Below are 24,325 nucleotides of genomic sequence, written 5' to 3'. Positions count from 1 at the left end.
AAGAGAACACCTTCATAGGAATCTCCAGGTCCTCCAGTGCAACTATGTGGTCAACACCTGCCAGAAGTTGATCATAGAATCATGTTGGGAGGGCCTACAAATGCCTAGATAAGTGTTTTCTATTGAAACTTCCAGGTTCTAAAGCACAACTCTATGGTCACCTTCTGGCAGAGTTGTGTTGGAGGACTTAGAGATGCATAGAGCGACCATATTTATCCAAACCGCAAATAGTCAAAGCCACAAAAGTCAAAGCCTTAATTGTGGAGTGTTAACTGTACAATCTTTTCCTAGCATCACCAGTAGGATAACATACCCCATCATCCTGCATTAACACACATATGCTAAAGCACAGCAATTAAGTGTGGCAGGACCATGTCTGAACCATGATACTAATATTGGTTCATATTCACAACCCAATTAAGTTTAGTTTAATTTAGGGAGTACATAAGTACCATGAAATTTCCTACTTATCTCCATTAACCAGGCAGCAGCCACTGCAATTGATGGATGTCTCTTCCCTTGTCAATTAGGAAGCAGCTGACTGATGATCCCACCCAACTTTCATGCAAGAAATTCTGGCATGAGAGGGAATTGCAACAGGGAACCTGCTTTTGGATGTCACACTGGCGGTCATTCAAGGGAAGGAGTAGGTATGCCTGGTAAGTAGGGATTGGGGTGGGTGAGCTGAATTGGTAGATACTACATAGCTATGAATGTAAATTCACATTCACAACTGCGTTGGTGAATTCTGGTTGGCATCTTTAATTTTCTGGGCATTGCATTGTTAATTTTCTTCCTGGATGACACCACTATGGTCTCCAGATGATAGAAAAATCCCTGTCAAAGGCTTCCAAAGAAAATTCAGCCCCTGCTAAGTGCACGTATTTTTGAGAAATTAAGCCTTACCATCTGGCACATGTTCTGGAAGTCAAGCATATTTTAGTGAAATACAGAGAGCTAGAAAACAAACAATAATGACATAAATATGAAGTATGTAAAAATAAAGACCGCTTGCTTCTGGTTGGATAATTAGCCATCCTTCTCTTTCACACCATTCTGAAATGCAGAAACCAAATCACAATTTATAAAATAGGAATTAAAGCAATTAAGAATTCTCTGGGTCTCTGGTCTTTTCCTTTGAAGAAATAAACAACACATTTAAAAAATATTATGTGAATCCCTATGTTTGGAGTTGGATAGCAACACAAATATTGACAGATTAATTGAATCATTAAAATTAATGCTATGGCTGAAGAATATAAAGGTGAGGAAATAAGAAAAAATGTCTTAACAAAAATCTAAAATCAGGAAAGTCTCCAAGTACAGTGGGTTCATGGGCAAATGTTATAAAACCTTTGGCCATGAATTCATCTCCCAACTTAAGACACACTTTAATTATACCTTTGTTGGGAAACCTGTCTCCATATTTGCAAACAAACCACAATAGTAAAAATACCCAGGCCAGAAAGAGATGGCATACAAGTAAAGCCTGACTGATCAATTAAATCAGGGCATGAAAATCCCTGATAGTCATATTAGTTAGCAGGCTGAATAAATTTATAACCAGTCAAAAGTGGCCAAATAGGCTTCATGTCCAACAGGAAATTGGCAGATGTCGTCTGAAGATCAAGGAACATAACACAATGGGTGATGGATTTACCTCTACTATAAATGAACTATATACAGTACAATCTCATGTGTTAAGGTCTATGTAAATGTTGTCGATTCAAATCCATTTACGCTAAGCAGGGACCAAGACAGGGTTTTCCATGATGACTGCTTCTGCTCAACGTAGCCTTAGAAACACTAGCTGGATTACTTTGGGATGCTGAGGAGCTTCATGAGGTAAAAACATCAGGCGCAAAGCATAAACATAACGATTATGCAGATGACTTAATGCTATTTATAATAGATTCTTTCTCCCCAAAGCTGCTGTGCACTGGGATCTATTCTTGAGACATTCCAGTGGTACACTGGCTTAAAGATAAACTTAGCAAAGTCCAATGTTACAGTAAAAGAGGAAGCATGACTCAAATATCTTCTCAAATTACTAACGAAGTATGCAGGTGCCTTCACATCCAGGGAACCAAGGAGCCTTCTCAATTGGTTCACAGGAACTACAAATTACTATATGACTGGGCTAAATAATAATAATAATAATAATAATAATAATAATAATAATAATAATAATAATATACCTGTTTGCTAGGATAAAATAACTACAGTGAAATTTCATATACTATCACAGTTTTCTAATTTTTTATTCTAATCAATGTATCAGGGTTCATAAGAACTGAAAGTGTAGCAAAGTAGGTTATAAAGTTTTTTTTGCCTGGAACAAAACTCTTAAGATTTCTTATTAAATCTTCTTAAAAGATCTAAGATTTAAAGATTTATTTAAAATATATCTACAGTTATTAATATCAGATATGACAATGTCTTAATAAGAGGCCCTGTAAGTGATCTATGAATTCCTAACCCACATATCAATTATTTATCAATGTAAACAATTAGTTCATCTTGTTTATAATGACTCATCCACATCATGGTAAAGATATACTTAGCGAGTGAAATAATGGATATAGGCCTACCCTTCCTTAAGAAATAATTAAAGTATGGAAATCATGGGCCAAATATTTAGTTTTATCTCTTTTTCCTCTATGTCCATTTCTACTACATCCCACATTCATGCTAAAGGATTAAATAAAACAATATTGTTGACTGAAAAAGGATTATACTGAATGAGAGATCTTTTCCAAAGCAATGAACCAATTACAATTGAATAATTACTTATTGAAATAGAAGTTCTTAATATTTTGTGGCTATAGAAGCTCTCAATAATTCTCTTTTCCAAAACATTTATAAATCAAAGGCTTTTATGATCTTTGAAATAGCCTGTGTTTCAGAACATCACCAAGAGCTAAGACTTTCACCAAATTCAACTGAGCTCTGTTTAATTATTATTCTGCAGTTCCAATTAAAGTGTTAACGTGTTAAACAGATCAATACACATGCAAATCACTCATGCCTTTCCAGGTCACACAATATATATATTCCCAACTCCTTTCCAGGCAAGCATTATCTGAAGATGCCAGCCACAGATGCTGGAGAAACGTTGGGAAGAAACTCTTCTAGAACATGGCCACATAGCCCAAAAACCCGCAAAAAACTATGGATGGCGGCCATGAAAGCCTTTGACTTTACAAAGTGATAAAGTGCTTTGACAATATTACACTAGTTAAGTATTAGGATATTTTCATTTGTTGTTAGTATCTGTCTTGCCCTTGCGTGTTTTCTTTTGACTTTGCTATCCAGGGAATAGTCACGTTTCATGGCAGCAGCCATCTTAAGATGGTTCCAGGATAACTCAGACCACCATGGAGAGGTGCATTTCATTTCAGGAATTGCTGGGTTAAACCGACCTGGTGTGGGTCTACACATGCCAGATTATTTCAGGATTCCCCAGAGTATTCTCACCCCAAATTTGCCCTTACCTGTTCTCTTTTGCTGCAGGTTTTCTGCTCTTGCCGGCAACAACAGGCAGCTGCCTTACCATGTGGCCCCCATTTGTTTTCCAGCCACTCTGCTGAGGTTAGACCGAGGCACCCAGCCATGCCAGCAACGTTGGGCACCTTGGCCCAACTTGAGAGTAACTTGCATGCATTGTCAGTGGCATCACTAGGGTTGGTGTCACTCGGTGCAGTAACTCATGGTGTCACCTGCCATTGACCTCCTTCCATATACATTATACAGAATGATGTGTAATGTTTTTTGGACTGATATTACTTATAAATCATAATTCCCATATATCGTAGTAATAGTAATAGTTGTGACATAAACAGCTAGCACAATTAAAATTATACTTTTAAACTACAATATCATGCACTCAGCCTAAATGTGTTTACATATGTATAGTTTCATGTGCTTTTTACATTCAGTAAAATGTGAAGTGTGTGTGTGTGTGTATTTGAAATTTGAAATTTCTTTTAAAAAATCCAAAAAACCAGGGGCCACTACTTTCTCCTCCAACTGAGCCTCACCCCACTCACACAATCTCTTCAAGACCTGTTTCTGTCAAAATGCAGACATTTGAGCATTAGTTTACATGTTGTAAACCGCTTAGGGAGTGCTTAAGTGCACTGATAAGCAGTATAGAAATGTACTTGCTATGGCTATTGCTATAGTGTCACCTCCTCTTAGGGTGTCACCTGGAGCAATCTGAACCCCTTGCACCCCCCTAGTGATGCCATGGTGGTTTGCAAGCACTGCAAGTAAAAAGACAGTTGCTCTTGTTGCTGTGAACAGAGCTGAAAAACCACAACAAAAAGTAAATTATTTAAATGTGGATTGGGGGAAGAAGCCACAAATTTGGTCTCAATATCATGAAGACAATCTAGACCTGATTTGAGATTTTGGCCCTTGAAGATGTAAACAGCAAGCCTGGGGGAGTTTGAGGTAAATCATTTGGGTAGATTGAATGATGTAATCTGAAAAGTAAGAATAAAAAGTCTATTATTATTATTTATTATTATTATTATTATTATTTTGAAAGGACAGAAACAAACCCAGAGATGTTCTGGTGTTTCCAGTTTATCTGGATGAGCCCTTACTTGAGCTTATTCTTAATCCATCCACCTTCTTGCAGAATTCAGAAACTGCAGCAGTCAAATTTAACCATTCTCTTCTTCCTTCTTAGCTGTCTCTAGCTGAGCAGGGACGTAGCTAGGGTTTTAGGAAGGGGGGGGGGGTCCAGACTAAGTGCCACCATTATAATGGGGCTAGAGTGCAGTGGCGCAGCCGCACACACCATTCATTTTTCTAATGGAAGGGGGGGTCCGGACCTCAAGAACCCCCCCCCCCCTTGGCTGCGTCCCTGAGCCGAGGCTAAAAGGCAAAGAATCTCTCATACACACCCATGCTCATAAAAGTCTAGTGCAAAAATAAATCCTCAATCACCCTCCCCTCCGCCACAGGTTCAACTTCATTCCATAAAAAAAGGAGTGCTTTGAAAAAAGGAACAGAATAAAAATATCCTTGGCAAAGAGGAAGATGGAAAATACATTTAAGAAGCTTTGAAACATCAAAAGTGTCTGTGTGCAAATAGCATAAGGAATATAAGGAAAATGCACAGATGTTTGAGTGACCTCTTACACTGAGAGAGGGTACAGCCAAAAATGGACCAGATAACAAGTGGAATAATCAGATGGTGTTCTTTTCATTAGCATCTGTTTAATCCTGTGCTCTGAAAAGCTTTATTTACTATTTCCATGAGCCTAGCTACAATCCTCTTCAATTGTAACTGGTACAGTATGTTGCTCAAACCAAGAAATGCTTTACAATACAAATATAATCCAAACAAGTCTGAATAGAAGAGGTAGCCATCAAATCTGAGAAGTCTGGGCTCACTTTAATCACAGCTATTTGCTTTATGCAGAATTTACATGTGACTAAAACCAGCTTCCAAGATCATCTTGTTCTGGAATCATTTTGTATCAGTGTGGTGCAAATATATATGAAGATACCAGCTGGAACCCTGTATAGGAGATACTATGTATAAGCACCATAATATAAGGATTGTGAAAACAGTTGGCCCTCCATATAAAAGGATTCTTCCTCCATGGATTCAACCATCCATGGCTTGAAAATATTCAAAAAATACATGAATTACAAAAAGTAAACCTTGATTTTGCCATTTTATATAAGGGACACCAGTTTACATATTATATACCATTGTATTTAATGAGACTTAAGCATCCATGGATTTTGATATTCACAGAGGGTCCTGGAACCAAACCTCAGCAGATACCAATGGTTCACTGTATATTACAATCAGAAGTACATAACTTCAGATTACACATTCATGATTACCATAGAAGATTCTGGCTAATCAGTGTTTTGTGGATCATGTGTATTGGTCTCCCAGTTTGGGCTATGATCCATTCACAACTTTGAAAATATAGCTTATTGGTCTAGAAGAGCATGCCCATTAAAACAACAACAACAAAGCAATAATCTAGTGCTAAATTCATTTTTGTTGTGATATGACTTCACATTGACTGAATTATGGCAACCCTATCCTAGAATTTTCTTGACAAAATTTATTGAAAGATGTTTATTTATGCAGTCATTTATGAATGTGATTTGCTCAAGGTTACCCAGTGGGTTTCCATGACTAAGGGGCTTGACAGACAGGCACTTTATGCTGGCCTGGACACAGACCAGGAAACCCCATCCATGACGCACGCCATGATGATGTCCATGGTGCGCATCGCCCAAAAGACACTGGCCAGAAAGGGCATCACCATGGCGCACAAGCATGCCTGTTACACCCCTTCCAAGAAGCTGTTCAGAGAAGCTTCTTTTAGGAAGCGGGCTGATGCTGCAGTGTGTGGCTGCTTCGGCACCGACCTGGGGCAGGAAGGGGTGGTTTCCAGTTGCCCATCTGTACTGCCCCATGGTCTCCCAGAGTCCTAGTCCAACACTCAAACCACTACAGCATGCTGGCTCTCATTAAATTCATTCACTAAATGGTTCCTTAAATTTGGTATAGTTCAGGGCCTTGGCATGCCCTGCTTAACTTTTATGAAGAGCCCCTTTCCCACTGGCCAGTAAGTCTCTTAATGTTCAATGTATGCTGAAAGAGAGTACAAAATGAAGGCTTTTTCTAAAACAACTGCACCAAGCCTGCAGAGATGGTCAATAATTGAGACTGACTGTAGTAGCCAGCACAGACAAACTATTCTGCAAAACAGCATTTGTTTAGAGATGCGGGATGGGGATAAAGAACAGGGGCAGAGAAGTCACACAAGCCAAGCCAGGAGGGTGGCACGGCAGTATGGCAAGTCAGTATTTTTATGGCAGAGGGCAAATGAAAGAAAACTGCAGAGCTAAGTGTGTGATCGCTGACAAGGACTGAACCTTATGGGGTTGAGACAAGAGGTGGAAACAAATCTTGCTGGAATCGAGATTTTTGATGAAAGTATCCATTTTGTACCTGCTGAGACTCAATGCAAGACAAAGCATGGCTTGCATGGGGTAATATACACTCCTGTGAAACCTGTGGTACATTTCGGGGGGGGGGGGGGGGGGAGAAGAGACGGCACAGAACTATATGTGATTGAGTGAAAATGAACATAACTGAAAAATACACATGTATCATGCTTTAGTGGGAATCATGTGGTTCTTCACATATTTTTGGCCTTCAACTCTCATAGCCAACATAGCCAATATTAAGGAATGCTGGGATTTATAATTCAACAACTTCTAGAGAGTTGTATGACTTTCACTCCTCTTTTTGTCAATGGAGGAATGAATATATTATGTTATGTGTATACAAAATATGTACATAAGCAAAATGCACACAGAAAATTTGTATATATCTCCATTTCGGGGAAAAAAGTATCAGGGTAGGCTGTATTTCAGAGGGAGGTACTAGCAAACCCCTGTGAAATTCATGGGGTCACCATAAATTGACAGGCAACTTGAAGGCACATACACCCAGAGGTTTTTGCCACGATGTAAATGTAGAATGAGATGAGAAAGTAGGAGGGATTCAAAGAAATGGAACTGAATCAAGATTGAGAGATTTTCACATCCCTAGTTCAGACAGGCTCAAATGAGCTAAAAAGACACATTAATTGAAAACACATACACAGTATTATGCATGCAATGCAAACTTTTGTGAATAAGTCAAGGAAAGCAAAACAGAAATCTGATCTCATTAGAGGGAATGATAAACCACATATCTTTATTTGTTAAATTAACCTGCTACAAAAAGTAAAGCCAGACATGTTACTGCAGATCAATGCTATTATGACTATATCTGTAACAGAATTTATGTTTTGTTGTGATAAAACCAACTGCCACTTCAGGCAACTGTCAATAGAAAACACACAAACACATTTAGGGATTATTATGAGAAACCTGAAACCACCTCTGAAGGCACCTGAAGTATCAATCCAAAAGAACATCAATATTATGCACTTACTTTGCATACTACTGTATTGTTTTGTAATTCACTTTAGGGCAAAACTCAGTGTATGACTATAATCCATGCAGTTAGTAACTACATAAATGCTTTCTAAAAGAGTAAATAGCAAAAGCCAGAGGCCCTTTTTAGATTGGGATTATGGTGGGAAATCTGAAGGCTTTAATTTTATGGTCCTTGATGCTGTGCCAATCTGGATCAGGAATTTGCATCTATTCCTCCAAAAGCAAACAGTGGGTGTTGCGGCTCTGATCTAGATCCAGTGAAAGAGAAAGCATGGGAGCCCTGGTGGCACAGTGGTTAAATGCCTGTACTGCAGCCATTCACTCAAAACCACAAGGTTGCGAGTTCAAAACCAGAAAAAGGGCCCAAGCTCGACTCAGGCTTGCATCCTTCCGAGGTCGCTAAAATGAGTACCCAGACTGTTGGGGGCAAATTAGCTTACTTGCTGTTCACCACTATGATCTTTGGAATAGCGGTATATAAATAAAACAAATTAAAATTATTATTATGGGATGGGGGACCTGACTGGATGCAGTCAGTGGATGTTCCACCTCTGGTGTGAAGGCTTCCTCTCCTGTTACCTTGAGTCAGCAGATCAGTGGCTGAAGATGACCTAGCACAGAACTGAGCTCTGCTTTGCAGTCAGGAGAGCTGTTGTACTAAGGTTCACTCTTGAAATGGAAGATATACAATTTGGCTGTGGTGTACTTACATAGGTTGAAATTATCCATATTGCTAAGGAGTCTACCTGGCCCTGCCCACATTGTTTTGATTCCACCTTGTACACTTAGACCCACCCACTGCTGGACATACAGATGCTTCCCAAACTGGAATTTAGTCCACAAAGTAGAAAAGGTGCTCCACCCATTGGTTAAAGCCCTCCTACCTCCCCCCAGAGTCTTAACATGGATTAGGTCCTCTGGTAAATTAGGAACAACCTAAAGGCACACCACCACCACCACCACCACCTGTTCTTTAGTTATTTTTAAAAAATATATAATTGCTAATTGTTGTGTTCATCACAACAAATTTAGCACTTGTAAGGAAATGAGTTGCTCCAGGGCCCAATAAAGACTTACCTTGCCATTAACAAATCATTACATCAAAACTATGGTCACACAGTGAGCCCATGATACTGGCAGGTTAGAAATCCATGGACTGTAGCTCCTGTGCATTGTTCTACCCTATATTAACCAATGGCAGCACACTCCCATGCGCGTGCTGATGCGGGTTTGTGCATGTTGCCACTCATCAACTAATATGAGCTTGAGTTCCCATGTTTTTTCCTATCTGTTGAGAGGCCCAGAACCCAAACCCTGGTGATGTATTATATTCACCACTGAGGCCATAAACCTATGTCTGCAACAGTGATGGCAGGAGAGCAAAATAAGGTCACTGCCCCCCTATAAGAATTCTGGATAACAGATTTTTCCTCTGTTGCCCAAATTTCCAATATTGCAGTAACTTAAAAACTTCACTCAAGCATTTGGAAATACTTCCACTTCTGAATCCTGCCTGTTCTTTATTTATGGCTTGCTCATTTTGTAACCAGTCCGTTAACTTGAAAACATTTGGAAATACAGTTTAGGTACAGAAAGAAAATGGGTGGGAAAAGTTAACAAAGAAATAGGCATGCAGCAAATAGAAATGTTTTAGGTATGAATGTAGACAATGTACATTGGTATATTTTTGACAACAGAAGGAAAATGGGGGCAGGGAACAATGGCCTAATTTTGCACACATCACTATAAGTCATAACTCTCTGCATTGTATCACTTCAGGCTGCATGTAAGAACTCACATGACCCAACAGTTCATGTCAAAAAATAAATCCTTACACAGAAGGATTTATGGACCTCCAAATGACTAAAGGATCAGATTCAACAGGCTAAGATCTGATGTCTTTGACAGTATGCTCACACTGTTGCTTAAGTGGGGAGCCTGCTCCCTCTTCCACACCTCATTCCTGGTTGCACAACATCAGCCTGGAGTCTTACAGGCACAACTCTGTCCCCTCATCCATCATTCATCTGTGGGGTCTCATCCCACTGCATCCTGAGTGTCCTTGTGCAGCTGGAGAAGGAGAACCAACTGATGTCTGAGAGGCAGAGCTGTTCCCTTCAGCCCTTTGACTGCTGTTCCACATCTTAGATGTGGGGTGAGGTACAGTATCTCCCCTTCTTCAATATCTCCCCAAAATACAAATGTTAAATCACTAAGAGAATTCTGGTCTATTAACACATAAGAAAAGAGGATTTGATATGAAATGAGGATCAAATAGACACCCAAATCTGTCCACTACAGATCATAAGAAATGAAGATGGAGGGAGTGTTGCTATTCCAGTCAACTGTTGATTTTCATTTCAAATGCCATCCAAGAGCATGCTGAAATGGCAAAAAAGAGGAGGTGCAGTACGCTTGTGATTCAATGCTAAGGAAAGCCAAAATTATGTTATTATCTCTTTCTTAATCCAAGATGACTTTAAAGCTGCAGCAGCAACAGAGGGTATAATCATTTGGCTCTGAACCCAAGAAACCTGACACCAGTTCTTTCAGCTCGCTATTCAGCCATCACAAGATAGCTCTCAACATGCACAGCTATTCTTAGAGGACAAAAGCAATGTGATGAGGACAGAAGCAGAGTAGTCATGGGAGCCTGAGCTCTTTCCAAGACAATGAGAGTAAACATAAAAATAGCTGTGTTTCTCAGGGTAGTGGTGGAAGATGAAGCAATCTCAACACATCAACATTGTCAAGAATGCAAATACAGGGGGAAACATTCCTCAGAAATGTTGGGCACAGATCTACCCTGGTTCATAGCAGTTACATGTCTAAGACTTTTTGAAAACAGCCTGAATAATCACATGGACTAGCTTTGAAACAACCCACTCAGTTGTCTGAGAACAAGTGCTCATTTTTAAGATTAAAGAAGACAGATGTGTTATAAAAAGAAAGCCCACAGTGGGTTTTTGAGCCTAGTTTTGCAACTGAAATAACAGATGTCCATAGCAGTGAATCAAATGCTGGCTCAGACACCTGAGTTGTCCCTCCTACTATACTTCAGAAAGGTTGCATGCAACTTTTAAAAAATGGTTAAATGTTTTGCATTATGTTTCTACAACTGGCTTATTAAAACAGATTTTTAAAAGACACATTCTTAACTCTTCCAGAAGTGGGGAGGAGAGCTCTTGTTGCTGCTACAATGTGCAACCATTAGAATAGCGCAGAATCAGTTTTTGCTGCAAATTTGTATGATCCAGAACATCCTGGAAAAAATCATGTGGGGCTGGATGTAATGAGGTTGCTGGCAAAACAGCCTTGCTAACATATCTCTCTTCATTTTTAGGACAATGCTTTTTCTCCAGTTTTGAGTGGGAACCTGTGCATGAAACTCTGAACTTTCCAAATGTCAGCAAAGCCATAGGAATGGAAGTTAGTCAAAAATATAATCTTGCCATGTTTCAATTAAGGTCTAGACAAATTTGGCACTAACTTCTTTAGGAGATTAGCCTAGAGACAAAATGACCACTTCCTCTGAATTGTGTTCCAAAAACAAAACAGGGGAGGAAATAGGTCCCAGTGAAATAATATGGTTAGATGTACCCAACCAGACAGTTAAGACTGAAAAGATTTGGGGAGGGAGGGCATAGAACACATCAGTCTTCAATTTTTTCCCTTGTTGTTTGCTTGACAATGACTAGTATTTTAGCTACTCAGTATGAGCTACTTGTTAGAAGAGCTAGTCTTTTGAGGCACATATATACTGTGAGTGGCTACTGCATCAAAGCTGAGAGAAGATAAATTTTTAAAGGTGTACAGAAATGTCCACATGTTCAATTAGGCATGTTTCAGCTTTCTGTTACAATCAGCAGCGCCTTTATTTATGCAGTTGCTTTAGAATTACATCTACAGCTTCTGCAAGGTTGTTCACATAGCCATCTGCAGTCACTTCTGGGTGTTGTTCATCACAAGGCCTACAGAGGAGACAAAAGGAAAGAGTAAGTGGAGTAAGGAATTGTGCATATAAAGAATGATGATCAATATAATCTCACTATTTGGAACCTACAACATTCCCAGGTTTCTGCCAACCCAAACAATGCCAATCGCTTGTCAGGCATAAGGATAATGTATGGGTAGGACAATGGTAAAAATGAATAGCAGCCAAACCTTGTGCTCATTGTCACATTGATTTAATCCTCCCCCCCCCTTTCTAACACCTGAAAAGTGGAAAAAGTGATCATGCTTGTGATTCTCCAGCTAAATGGCACACTGGACCATGCAAATGCCTGCTTGGTGACTGTTGGGACTGCTTGTATGTCTTGTGTGCACCAGCCACTACTTAACTCCATTCACTATAAGTCAATGTCTGGGCAATTTATGCAGAGCTTGGGTATATTACATTTTTTTGACTACAGCTCCCACAATTCCCCAGCCAGGAGTTATAATCCATGAAAGTAACTTTTCCAAACAGAACTCTGTGTAATTTAACAACAAATTCCATGTAATTGAACATAGTTGAATAAAAGATTTGGAAATCTTCTGGGCCCTTTCAGTGATGATAACCTGCACTTATAGTAGGGCTGGGGAACTACGCGGCTATTTATATGTTATAGAACTGCAACTCCCTAGCCAGCACAGGGCTCAGAGATGATGGGAAATGTAGCCCAACAACATTTGGAAGGACAGCCCTAAATGAGAGTATAGGATATAACTTTTATATAGTGAAGCGCCCAAATACACCCTTCATTGGAGCATTATAAATTGATTGTTTTCATGTATATGACTAAACTTTGTCTAGGTATGCCCTGTGAACGTCACGCCAGTTTAACTGCAGCATTGTGGATCCAGGGCTAAAGCTTCCTCTTTTTGTCCCTTGTTCATTCTCTGCATTTGTTCTGCTCCCCCTCCAATCTCTACCTTTGGATGTAAAGTTCAGACTGTATTTTGATCAGAAGTTTCTGATCAAATGTTCCAGAAGGTAGGCAAACGGTTTGGGGCTCATCCATGATGGGAATCAGAACTGGATGTGCATCCTAGGACTTTGGTTCAACACTTTAAAGACTTCAGGGATGGGCATGAGAACACAGTAATGCATCTTCAACCACTCTCCATTTCCTCTTTTCAAGTGTGTAAAAAGCAAGAATATATTTACTGTAGAATATTTCCTCAGCCTGTGAATACTCATTTCCCAAGGGATGTTATGTTGGCTACAGCTACCACTTGCACGATTCAATAGATAACTTGTCAGAACAAGGTCTGTGCTTTAGTTCTTGAGGCAACACTACCAAGGGTTTCTTCTCTTCTGATCATATTTCTGAAATCCTTTAACTGTAGGAGTGTCCTGTGTGCATTAAATTCCTAGCAAAACCCCTGAGGGTTTATCAGTTGTCCACAGACATAGACAATTATAAAAATATCAGTTGCCAGAAGATATTGATTTATGAGTACGTTTGTCAAGCAATGATACAGTCACATGAAGCAAACTCTATCTTCACTTACTTTCTCATATGAATTAAATTACTTAGAAAACCTCTTAACACTATCCATCTTTGGTTGTATGCAGAGTGGGTGATTCTGGCAGGGCTGAAAGACCAGTTTTCTGTTCTTGGGTTCCTTCAGGGGCCACAGACACTACCATTGTGTAAAAAAGCACAAAGTAAACAGCAAACCAGAAGTGGTTAAAATGTTGCTTTAGGTTTGGAAAAACAAGTATACATTCATTGTAAGGGGGGCCCTGTGATGTATTGAAAAGGTGAAGTGCCATTCCTGAAAGCTTTCAGCATAGGCAATTCATTTTTTTTTTTTTCAAAAAAGAGGGGTAAAGGAGCCTAGAAAGATCAAAACTGCAAAAACTGCTTAAGAGTTGCACCTTATCTATCCCTGCCATGGGCAGACAGGTAGCCAGACAGGTGGATACTTGCTGGAACAAGATACATGTCAGGATGGATGGAGAAACAGACCAACTGGCATGCAGACACAAAATTTTTAAAGATCGAGATATAGAAGGCTACAAACTGGTAAAAGAAAGTGAAATTTAGGCCAGAAAGTGACTTGATGCATTCACATCTTTGCGTGGACCTAGGCAATAAACAGAGGCCTGGGGGGTGCTTGTGGCATGCAGAAATAGCATCATGAACTGAGGCAATGAGAATGTATGGTGTATCCCTTGTGAAGCACTTAGACTAAAGGAACTGATAGAATTAAAAGGAAAATGTTTTTATTACTGAAGAAGTGATAGTGATGATACAGGCCAAGGTTGGGAATTTCAGCCAAAACACAGAATTCCTGAACCTTATCACTAAGAGAAGTGACCAGTGGGTCCCACAGGCCTCTGTCCTGGGCCCAGTGTTATTCAACATCTTTATCAATGACCTGGATGACAGAATTGGGAGCATACTTATCAAATTTTCAGATGACACCAAATTAGGAGGAATAGCTAATACCCCAGAGGGCAGGATCAAAATTCAAAATGACCTGAATAAACTACAAAGCTGGGCCAAAGCTAACAAAATGAAATTCAACACAGAGAAATGTAAGGTACTGCACTTAGGGCAGAAAAATAAAAAGCACAGATATAGGATGGGGGACAACTGGCTGAATGAGACTACATGTGAAAGGGATCTGGGAGTCCAAGTAGACCACAAGTTAAACATGAGTGTACAGTGTGATACGGCAGCTAAAAAGGCCAATGCAATTTTAGGCTGCATCAATAAAAGTATAGTGTCTAGATCAAGGGAAGTAATAGTGCCACCGTATTCTGCTTTGGTCAGGCCCCACCTGGAATATTGTGTTCAGTTCTGGGCACCACAATTTAAAAAGGATATTGAGAAACTGGAGCGTGTCCCAAGGAGGGCGACTAAAATGGTGAAAGGTCTGGAAATCATGCCCTATGAGGAACGCCTTAGGGAGCTGGGGATGTTTAGCCTGGAGAAGAGAAGGTTAAGAGGTGATATGATAGCCCTGTTTAAATATTTCAAAGGATGTCATATTGAAGAGGGAACAAGCTTGTTTTCTGCTGCTCCAGAGAACAGGACCCGGAACAATGGATGCAAATTGCAGGAAAAGAGATTCCACCTCAACATTAGGAAGAACTTCCTGACAGTAAGGGCTGTTTGACAGTGGAACACACTCCCTCGGAGTGTAGTGGAGTCTCCTTCCTTGGAGGTCTTTAAGTAGACGCTAGATGGCCATCTGTCGGGGATGCTTTGATTTGGATTTCCTGCATGGCACGGGGTTGGACTGGATGGCCCTTGTGGTCTCTTCCAACTCAATGATTCTAAGTCCCAATAAGCCCTCTTAGCTTTTTGTGAAGCTTTACAAGTGCTACTCTCTTCTGCCTTGGGCAGGCCTCACCTGGAATACTGTGTCCAATTCTGTGCACCACAATTCAAAAAGGATGTTGACAAACTGGAGTGTGTTCAAAGAAGGGCCACCAAAATGGTGAAGGGCCTAGAAATCATGCCTTATGAGGAAAGACTTAGGGATCTGGGTATGTTTAGCCTGAAAAAGAGATGGTTAAGTATTAAAAGAGGTGTCACACTGAGGATGGAGCAAGCTTGTCCAAATCTATGATTCTATGCTTCTAGGATTCTACAAACATCAGGGTTTAAGGGAGAAGAACATTAGGTTGTTTCAGATGAGTCTGATCTACCTTCTCATCATTGGGTTTAAAAAACATTAACCTCCTAGCATATCTCTCTCCCTGCCTTGTTAAAGTCAGTCATATACATCTATGCATTTAACTGCTTATGTGCATGATCTACTCACACAAGAGTACAATATGGGAGGAGGGAGCAAGAACATTCCTGCAGCAAAAATTATCCTGAGAGCCCAGGTTTTAATTTTCACATATTCCTATCTCAGGGAAGTTGCGCTATGATACTGAGTTCCCACCTTATATGGTTGCTTGTATAACTGGGTCACTCAGATGAACTCTTCAGATAATAAATAAATATGCTGATTGTCAGTGGTGCAGCAAGGTAATTTTAGACACAGAGCTTAATGGTCTTATGAGGGTCAGGAAAGAAGATAGGGACAGTTATGTACAACACACATGTTAACTTATCCCTCCCCCTCAATGCATTGCTTTATAACTTCTTATTCAGTCCTGATTCAGTGAAGCAAACAAATACCATTTCTGCCAGCCCTGGCGTTAACAGAAAAAACCCACAAAGCAATGCTACCCTGACCATTAACAGGTTTGCAATTTAAACTCATTTAAATTATGACATGAGCATGACTACAGTGCTTGACACAAAACACATTTATTTGAGAGAAAGCACCACTTTATAGTAGAAAAGACTAATATATTATTACAGTGAAAATAACAAAAAAAAAATTGTAGTAAAAAAAATCTGTAACCAAGTATAAGCTTGGCTAGCTTCTCCTCACCTATAAAACATTTCTACAAATAAGAAGAGAGAAAGACTACCAGTGCTAGTCCAGGTGCCGATGCCAAGCTTGCTTACTGTTGCCACACATGATCTGCCACCTTTTTCTTTCTAAAGATGCAACCCAAAGGTGCCTGGGATGATGTTGCAGGGGGCCGAGGAAATCGATGACTGCTCATCTCCAAAGCCAGAGACAGAGGTCCAAACTAGGGGAAGATGACCTAGGATTTCCCCCTCCCTGCAACCACATTAGGACCTGCAACTCCCACCCTACTGATCTCTGTCATGGAGTGGGGGTGCGGGAGACAGGGATTATTAAGGGTATAGTTTGGGTGAAATAGCTGGAGCTTTTGATAGGCAGGATTCAACTCCTTCTTCCTCGACCCTGTCCCCAGAGGAGGTGGGGGTTCCAATGTCATTGGGGCAGAGAATCTGCTCCAGTTTTTAGTCTGAGGTTTAAAGGAGATATCTAAGGAGTTCTTCTTTAATTCAACTGTATGGTTGATTTTAATTTTCAGATGACTTGGATGTTTCTTTTCAATGTTTTTCATTTCCTTGTTTTCTCTTCATACTAAAACTGATTAGAATATGAGAAACCCCAATTCTGAAATAAGATCAGCTTTAAAATTTATACTAAAATGGAATGCATTCACCACCTGACATCAGAGCCCCACCTTGCTCACCTGCCTGCCCCTCAACCTAGGGAAACATGTCAAACCAAACCCGGAGTAACAGCAAAGACCACTCCTTCCTTCAGCCCAGGAGTGCTCTGGCTGAACTGTAGGGATGTGTCACCCAGATCTCTAGTTACAGAAAGTTAACAAAAGCAAAAGTAATTAACAGGAAACTGAGCAAATGCACAATGCTTCAGTTTACTTTGAAGTTAAGGCCACTCACAAAACCCCAGAACATACAGAGCCAACTACTGTAGTAGAAAAATCAAAACCAAACCACAACATCTGTAATCTTTTTTTGGCTACTGAATTCCTAGGCTAGAGAGTTGGAAATGGATCTAGAAGTGGTGTGAAAGATGGAATGCACCTATTGCTTTTTCCTCTATACACTGATTTTCAAGGAGGCAGGAAGGCTACACAGACATGCCAAAAATCCTGAGTATAATTATGGTTATATTGATAGTAGAGGGTCATGCTAAATAACATCCATGTTAGAGATCTATGCAAAGCTGTCCCGAAAGTCATGGTACTGTTTTGAAACGACAGTTGGCCCTCCATATTTGCAGCCTTGACTTTTGCAAATTTGATTATTTGTGGATTTAATATGTTCTCTCTACGAATCTCTTGGCCCTCCAGTGCAATTCTACCAGAAGCTGACCAAAAGTCACACTGGAAGCCCTAGAGATTCCTAGAGAAAACACTTCTTTGGGCATTTGTTGGTCTTCCAGTACAATTCTATGGTCAACTTCTGCTGGATGTTGGTCACAGAATTGAGCTGGAGAACCTAGAATGCATTTTAGGTGCTCTCGGGTTTTTTAAAAAGTGTTTTTTTTATTTGTGTTTTTTCACAGGGGTCCTGCACCACTGCAAATGTTGAGCGTTTACTGTATCTGACATTCAGTCTTGTCCTATAACAGCATCCCTGTGAAACTCCTACTGCACAGTCTTTCTTATTTGATCCATATGGAGCACAGAAATATGCATGCAATGCTGTCTCCTAAACAGAACACACACACACACACACACACACAATATATAATATATACAAAGACACTGGGTGCAGCTCCTTGAGTGACCAGCAATAGCAATAGCAATAGCATTTACATTTCTATACCACTTCATACAGAACTAAGCAGTCCCTAAGCTGTTTACAACATGTAAGCCAATTGCCAATTGCCCCCAACAAGCTGGGTACTTATTTTACTGACCTGCAAAAGGATGGAAGGCTGAGTCTACCCTGGAGCCCTCAGGATTGAACTCACAACGTTGTGGCTGCAGTACTGGCATTTAACCACTATGCCACCAGGGGTCTGCTGAAGCCACCAGAGGGAGAGAACGCATCAGGCTGGCATTCTCCTTCATGCAAGGATACGGCTTCGGCTAAGACCCTTCTTCTCTTTAGGAGGGATGGGGCATCAATTGAAGCCACCAAAGGCAAAGAAAGCAGCAGCATTTCCATTGTGCTTAGATCCAGCTCCATGAGCTGCTGAATTACTGCTTGATGAACATGCTAACTAAGAATCTAGGATTTAGGTTTGCTCCTTTCTTCTTCACGCCTAATCTCTTTTCCTTTTCAGTTGTGCCTTTCAGGTTGTAAACCCGTGGGTATAGATTCTTCTATGTCCGATTTTCCTAAGCTGCTGTGGGGGCGTTCTTGTCTGATTAGACGGTCACATGCGTTTTCAATATATAATAAGGAAAAACTCATGGTGTGTGCATCACACATATATAAAATTCCAAACAGGGTGCATTGAAGTGAGACACGGGGTGGGACTGACACTGATCCCCCTCAATTTAAAGGAGCAAGTTCAGAGTTAGGACATTGTAGCAGTCATATCCTAGTATCCTTTAACCTTGAGCTCAATTTTCTTTCTTTTTTTATTATTGTTGATACATAGGCCCATCTGGTAATCTGCTGTTTGTTTTGCAATTTCCTTTGCAGAGCTAAAAAATAAAGTCCAATGTTCAAAGGAATGTGTTTTCTTTCCTTTTTACACATCAGGGTTTAGTGAGATGCCAGAACTCTGCAAGCAAATGACAAGAATAAATGGTTCCCATGCCAATCGCATTTAATTTTTTAATTCAATGGGGAAAAAATGATTGTTGTCATACTGAAGCATTTGTTTTACTTCACAGCAGGAGATAAAAATCTGAGACTTGACTGCTTTATTTTGAAAATATGTCATACTTCTTCAGTAAAATTTCAAAACCACATTCCTTTAAAAGAAGCAGGGTGTTTATACTACAGATAAGCCCAGCACACCTTTTGAGGTAACAGCAGCAAGTTAAAACATAAGACTGGAAGAAAACATCACTGTGCTGTCCATCATCTGAGTCATGATGCCAAGAATTACTTCCTTGGGATTTTTCACAATAACATTTTTCCATTCATATGACTGAAACATTGAGAATGGTTGCAAAGGAAATATATAAAGTGTTGGTCCATTAGAGAGTCAGAAAATGCACCAAAAGTTTGTCCACCTCACCTTATCAGCATCTAAACCAAATCGCTTTGTGGCATTTTAAGGACCTTTCAAACACATTTCTTTTCATACACTGTGCAATACAAGAAGTTCCATTCATCTGCCTTATGATCACTGCATAGTAGTAGTTAAGGACCATTCATCTCATTCACTTTCAGCTGATATGGAAATATTTGTGCTCTTTGTGCTGGCTAGTTGATGTAAAGGTCACCCTTGTTTCCATCACAGATGTTTTCAGACAGGCCCCATCATAATTCCTCCATTAGGATCAGTAAGCTAATTCAGTTAACAAGCTCTACATTTTTCTTCAAGCAGCATAATTTAAATTGCAAAAAGGTGTGTCCCTACCTCTTGAGTATTAGCCAAATCTCTTTTCACAAACAACTCTGCAGTTAAGTATCCATGTGTTTGCCACCCAGGATAGAAAGTGATTCAGTTCTGCATGTTTTAAGATAATTTAGCACACTTTTAATTAGTTAATAATAGCGGGGTATACACCACCAGAAAGAGGCGCCTCCCCGGCGCCTCTCTTTGCTCCGCAGGAGCACTGCAGCAACCAAATTGTGTGGCTCTCCTGCGGAGCAAAAAAGGAGCAGCCGGAAGTGGCCCCTCTTTGCGGCATCGCTGCACCACCGCAAAGCATGAGAGACGTTACGATGACGTCGCAGCTGCGCCGCCCCGTCTGTGACATCACTGTTACGTGGCAGCTGCGACGCCCTCGTCACGTGCAAGGGCTGCCGGGCATGTGGGCGCTTTGCCCACCAGGCAACCCTCGCACGTGATGAGGGTGCCTCAAAGGCCCATCTGTTCCAGGCCCATGCCATCACATTTAAATTATATGGCCAGTTCAAACACTCTTTTAAACTATATTCTATACTCTGTGTTTAACTATATACATTGAGCCCTAAATTCAATAGCCTGGATCCAGTCTTAGGGCAGACCTACTGAAAATAATGGGCAGGATTGAATAGTAGACCCCTAATATTGGAATGGGTGATGGAATTGGACAGAACTGGAAGGCAATCCATCCCCCAATTACAGGTTTGCAGTAATTCCCCAGAATTGGGTCTGGAAACACCTTCTAAACACAGTTTTCAGGTTGGATGTAGTATTTCACAATTTAGCCCAATGAGATCTAAATTAATAATGAATGATATTAAGTCTCATTGATTATAGTAGGTGTACTCTAAGTATGACATAAGCCAGAATCTTACACACTTTTATAAATGTAAGGTAGTGTTGCTGGATCCCATAACTGCACTGCTGCCTCAGTCACAGACATTGCAGCCTTGAGTCTTCCTGTTACACAATGGTCCACTAGCTCCCCATACACCAACTCAAAAGTGTGAGAGGGAGTGGTATGAGTGCTTGCAGAATTATTATTATTATTATTTGTTTTATTTATAAAGTGCCGTAAATCTACACGGCGCTGTACAAAACCAAGTAAAATCAAGAATATATAAAAAGCCTGCCTATGGCGCACAATCTAAAAGTTAAAACAACAAATTAAAAACATCATAAGAACAAGTTAAAACAGCAAATATCCAATATTGAGTCAAGCATCAGAACAACTAGGACACAATCACAGACTTCCTGGGAACACTTCCCTAAACAATATGGTCTTTAACTTGGCTTTGAAGCTGGTTAGAGACGTGTTGAGTTGTGCTTGTAAGGGGAGGAGGTTCCAGAATGACTGGATGCACTATAGGTGACCTCTGAGAAAGTAAAACATTGGACCCATACAGACAGGCCAAAATAAAGCTGTTTTGGGTCACTTTGGAGGTATGCTTTTTGAATGATGCACGCATCCTAAGAGGCTGGAAACCATGCCAAAACCTAAGGACTGAAGCATGGCTTTGGTGTAGCTTGTGGCTTCTTAGGATGCATGCATCATTTAAACAGCATACCTCCAAAGTGACCCAAAGCAGCTTTATTTTGGTCTGTCTGTATGGGCCCATTGTGACTACTTTTACACTAGTGTGGTGTCCCAACAATTCCAAAATTCTCATCATTCTAGGGCTCTTTTTTAAAAAAAGAAGAAAAAGAAACCACTGTCCAATTTTCTAAATTCATTCATAGAGTTGGATTCACCCAGCCTTAGATTAGACTTAGAAAAATAATGGGCCTTAATCATAACCAGGGCCTTGTCTGGACCTGCAGTTGCGCTGTTCTCCCCCCCCCCCCCCCCAATTACCTTGAACTCTGTCCCCACATTGTAGTGGCTGTCTGCATAGGTGTCCTCTATTGCTGCAGTGGGTCACTTGTTTCTGAGGTCAGAACGAGACACCCAGCAATGGGCGCCTCATGATGACCTCAGAACAAATGACTCATGGTAGTTGTGGATGGGCCTGATGGCGTAGCGGGATGTCCATGCAAATAGCTGCCAGTCCATGGAAATGGGGAGCTCCAAATCTTCTTGGAAGATTCAGAACAAAAGGTATGTTTTTAAAATGCATTTTAATGTTATTTTGCCCCAGTTCTGATGTGGGGTGTGCTGGATGCCATCTGGACTGCTTGAATCAGAACTTGGGTTTTGGCCATGTGTTGTTCGAATAGCATGATGCCAGAATGGGGGGGGGGGGAGGGGGCAGCCTTTTGGGCCATGCAGACAAGTTCTAAGTCCCATCGAGGAAAGCTGTTTTGGTGGTGGGCATATTCTAAGGATGATCAAATCTGGATCCAAAACATATATCCCAAAGTTTTAGTGATGCGCAGAAATAAAGATGAGTAAATAAATAAATAAACCCCCATGGAGACAAAATATAAATTCCAAAATGTTATCACATTAAATTGCCTATAATATACATTAACATGTCATGCTTTACCACAGGTAGACCACATAGCTAACAAATGGGCTTATCTGTTCCCCTTCCTCCAGTGGAAATATTCAGAAAACAAAACAATTGTTTTCTTCAAAATAAATAAATAAATAAATAACTTAAGTGTCAGAAAATACCAATCTAGAGCTCTCCCTTCCCCCATTGCCACTTTTCCTCCAGTCCAAGTAACCATATGTAGAAATGCTTGCCAAAGTCAGTAAGCTTTAGAGACCTACAGATCTTGGAAAAGTTACTTTGGGAGAAGTTATAGCTCTCCCAAAGTAACTTTTCCAAGCTTGGGAGATCTCAGAGAGCATATTTTGACCTGTTAACACATAGTGTTCACCATTTCTTCTTCTTCAGCATACCTGAGAAGGAAGCATCCTCAAACCTACCAGAATGCTCAAACAACATGGGCTGGGCAGCAAGCCACTGTACTTGTAAAATGAGGATGCTGGGAAAGAGTTGGCAGAAAGCCTAGAGGAGAATATCAACTTATAACTATCTTCCAACTCCTTTGTTGTGGCTTCCAATTGACAGATGACAGTTAACAACATGGCTAAATCATTAAGAATCTGGCTCTGTCAAATTGCTGACAAACATAAAAAAAGTTAATAAAGTTGAGATAACGATCACTGGGGAAGGATTCTTGCACAAGTTTCTCCTCTATAAAATGGAAGTGTATCATGATTTTTTAAAAGATGAAAATAAAGTTATCCTGTTGTTTGGGAGCAAGGCCAGATTCCTGCAGCAAATGAGAACCTCAGTTATTCCAAACCTGTCCCATGTGCTTTAGAGTAAATACACATGGCTTCATAGGGTGAGAGCAAGGTAAACAGAAAACTATCTGGTTTCTATTCTCCAGTTAATGTTAGTGTCTTTATTATTAAGGTTGTAGTTTGATGCTTATTTCCTTGGGAAGGAGTCCCACTGAACTTTGTGAGGCTTACTTCTAGGTAAACTTGCTAAGCCCCTATGAGATTCTGTGCTTATTCTAAAGTAATAAGGAAAAAACAGACATAGCATCTAACTACATTTTTAAAGTATCATCTAGTTTGGTCTGCAGACATACGTCCCACTGTATTTAGTGGCATTCAAACACATGTACAGTCCTCCATCCAAATTTGCGGGGGATCTGTTCCAGAACCCCCCTCCCCCCTGTGAATTTGGAAATTCGCGTATATTCAAGCTCCGTAACTTTGAATGGTCATGGGCTCCTGCATGCAGCCATGTGCATGTGTCATGGGCGCATGCACCATTAACTTTAATGGGGGTTGCCCCTCAGTGAATAATCAAAACCGCAGATCTCGAGTTCGTGAAAACGGAGGGGTAACTGTAAATACATATAGCACTGTAGTCTCATGCCCTCACAATGTTAAGCCATCCTAGAGATCTGTTATATTTTTCTGAGCCAGTGTGCTGTAGGGGTTTGAACGTTGGACTATGACTCTGGAGATATGGGTTCAGTTTCCCACTTGGCCATGGAAACTCACTGGGTGACCCTGAGGGAATCACACACTTTCAGCCTCAAAAACCTGAGACAGAATTTTCTTAGGGTTACAATCAGTCGGAAAATAACTTGAAGGCATTTTAGTTTTTGCATTCAATTATTTGTTTTCAAAGCAGTTCAATTAAATAAATCCCCAAGGAGAGTAAAAATGTTTCTTTTTTATCCTCAGAGAATAAAGCAGCTAAATCATAAATTCAATGAACATCATTGATAAAATAAGGATGCTTTATTTTCTGGAAAGTAAATTTGACTCCTTCAAAAAATAGAAGCTATTAACATTAACCCATATACATGGGGAATGTCTCTAAGTTGCCTCAAGTACACAAATAAATTTGGTGCTAGAAAGTTTTTCTAATATTTAGGGATGTACATATTCTTATAACCTATTTATCCATGTCCTGGAACTTAACACATGTTAAGTAGAAATGGATCATTCGTGGCCTTTTGCCTACTCAAAGAC

At 40.3% G+C, this 24,325-nt stretch overlaps 1 protein-coding gene across 4 annotated transcripts in view; it reads right to left on the bottom strand.

The window, feature by feature from the left end:
- Positions 1–24,325, bottom strand: part of LHPP (phospholysine phosphohistidine inorganic pyrophosphate phosphatase) — a 203,808-nt gene that overhangs the window by 265 nt on the left and 179,218 nt on the right. The window contains exons 7-8 of one of the 4 annotated variants that reach the window (XR_016280072.1): positions 15,343–15,489; positions 11,920–11,963 (exon numbers count right to left, since the gene is read on the bottom strand). The exons of 1 other annotated variant lie outside the window; for it this stretch is intronic. Coding sequence is in view for 2 of the 3 variants with exons in the window: in XM_089510104.1 (XP_089366230.1) it covers positions 11,867–11,963 (97 nt within the window). In the remaining variant the exon portion in view is untranslated. Of the gene's footprint in view, positions 1–9,486; positions 11,964–13,556; positions 13,621–15,342; positions 15,490–24,325 lie in introns of those variants that run through there. 2 more of the 4 variants (XM_089510104.1, XM_089510106.1) reach the window with 2 other exon arrangements.

This window comes from Sceloporus occidentalis, unplaced genomic scaffold (assembly GCF_023333645.1).
Source record: "Sceloporus occidentalis isolate IW3139 unplaced genomic scaffold, rSceOcc1.0.p SCAF_2, whole genome shotgun sequence".
Lineage (NCBI taxonomy): Eukaryota > Metazoa > Chordata > Lepidosauria > Squamata > Phrynosomatidae > Sceloporus > Sceloporus occidentalis.
Note: the sequence above shows the minus strand (reverse complement) of the source record. Positions and strands in the feature narration are given on the sequence as shown.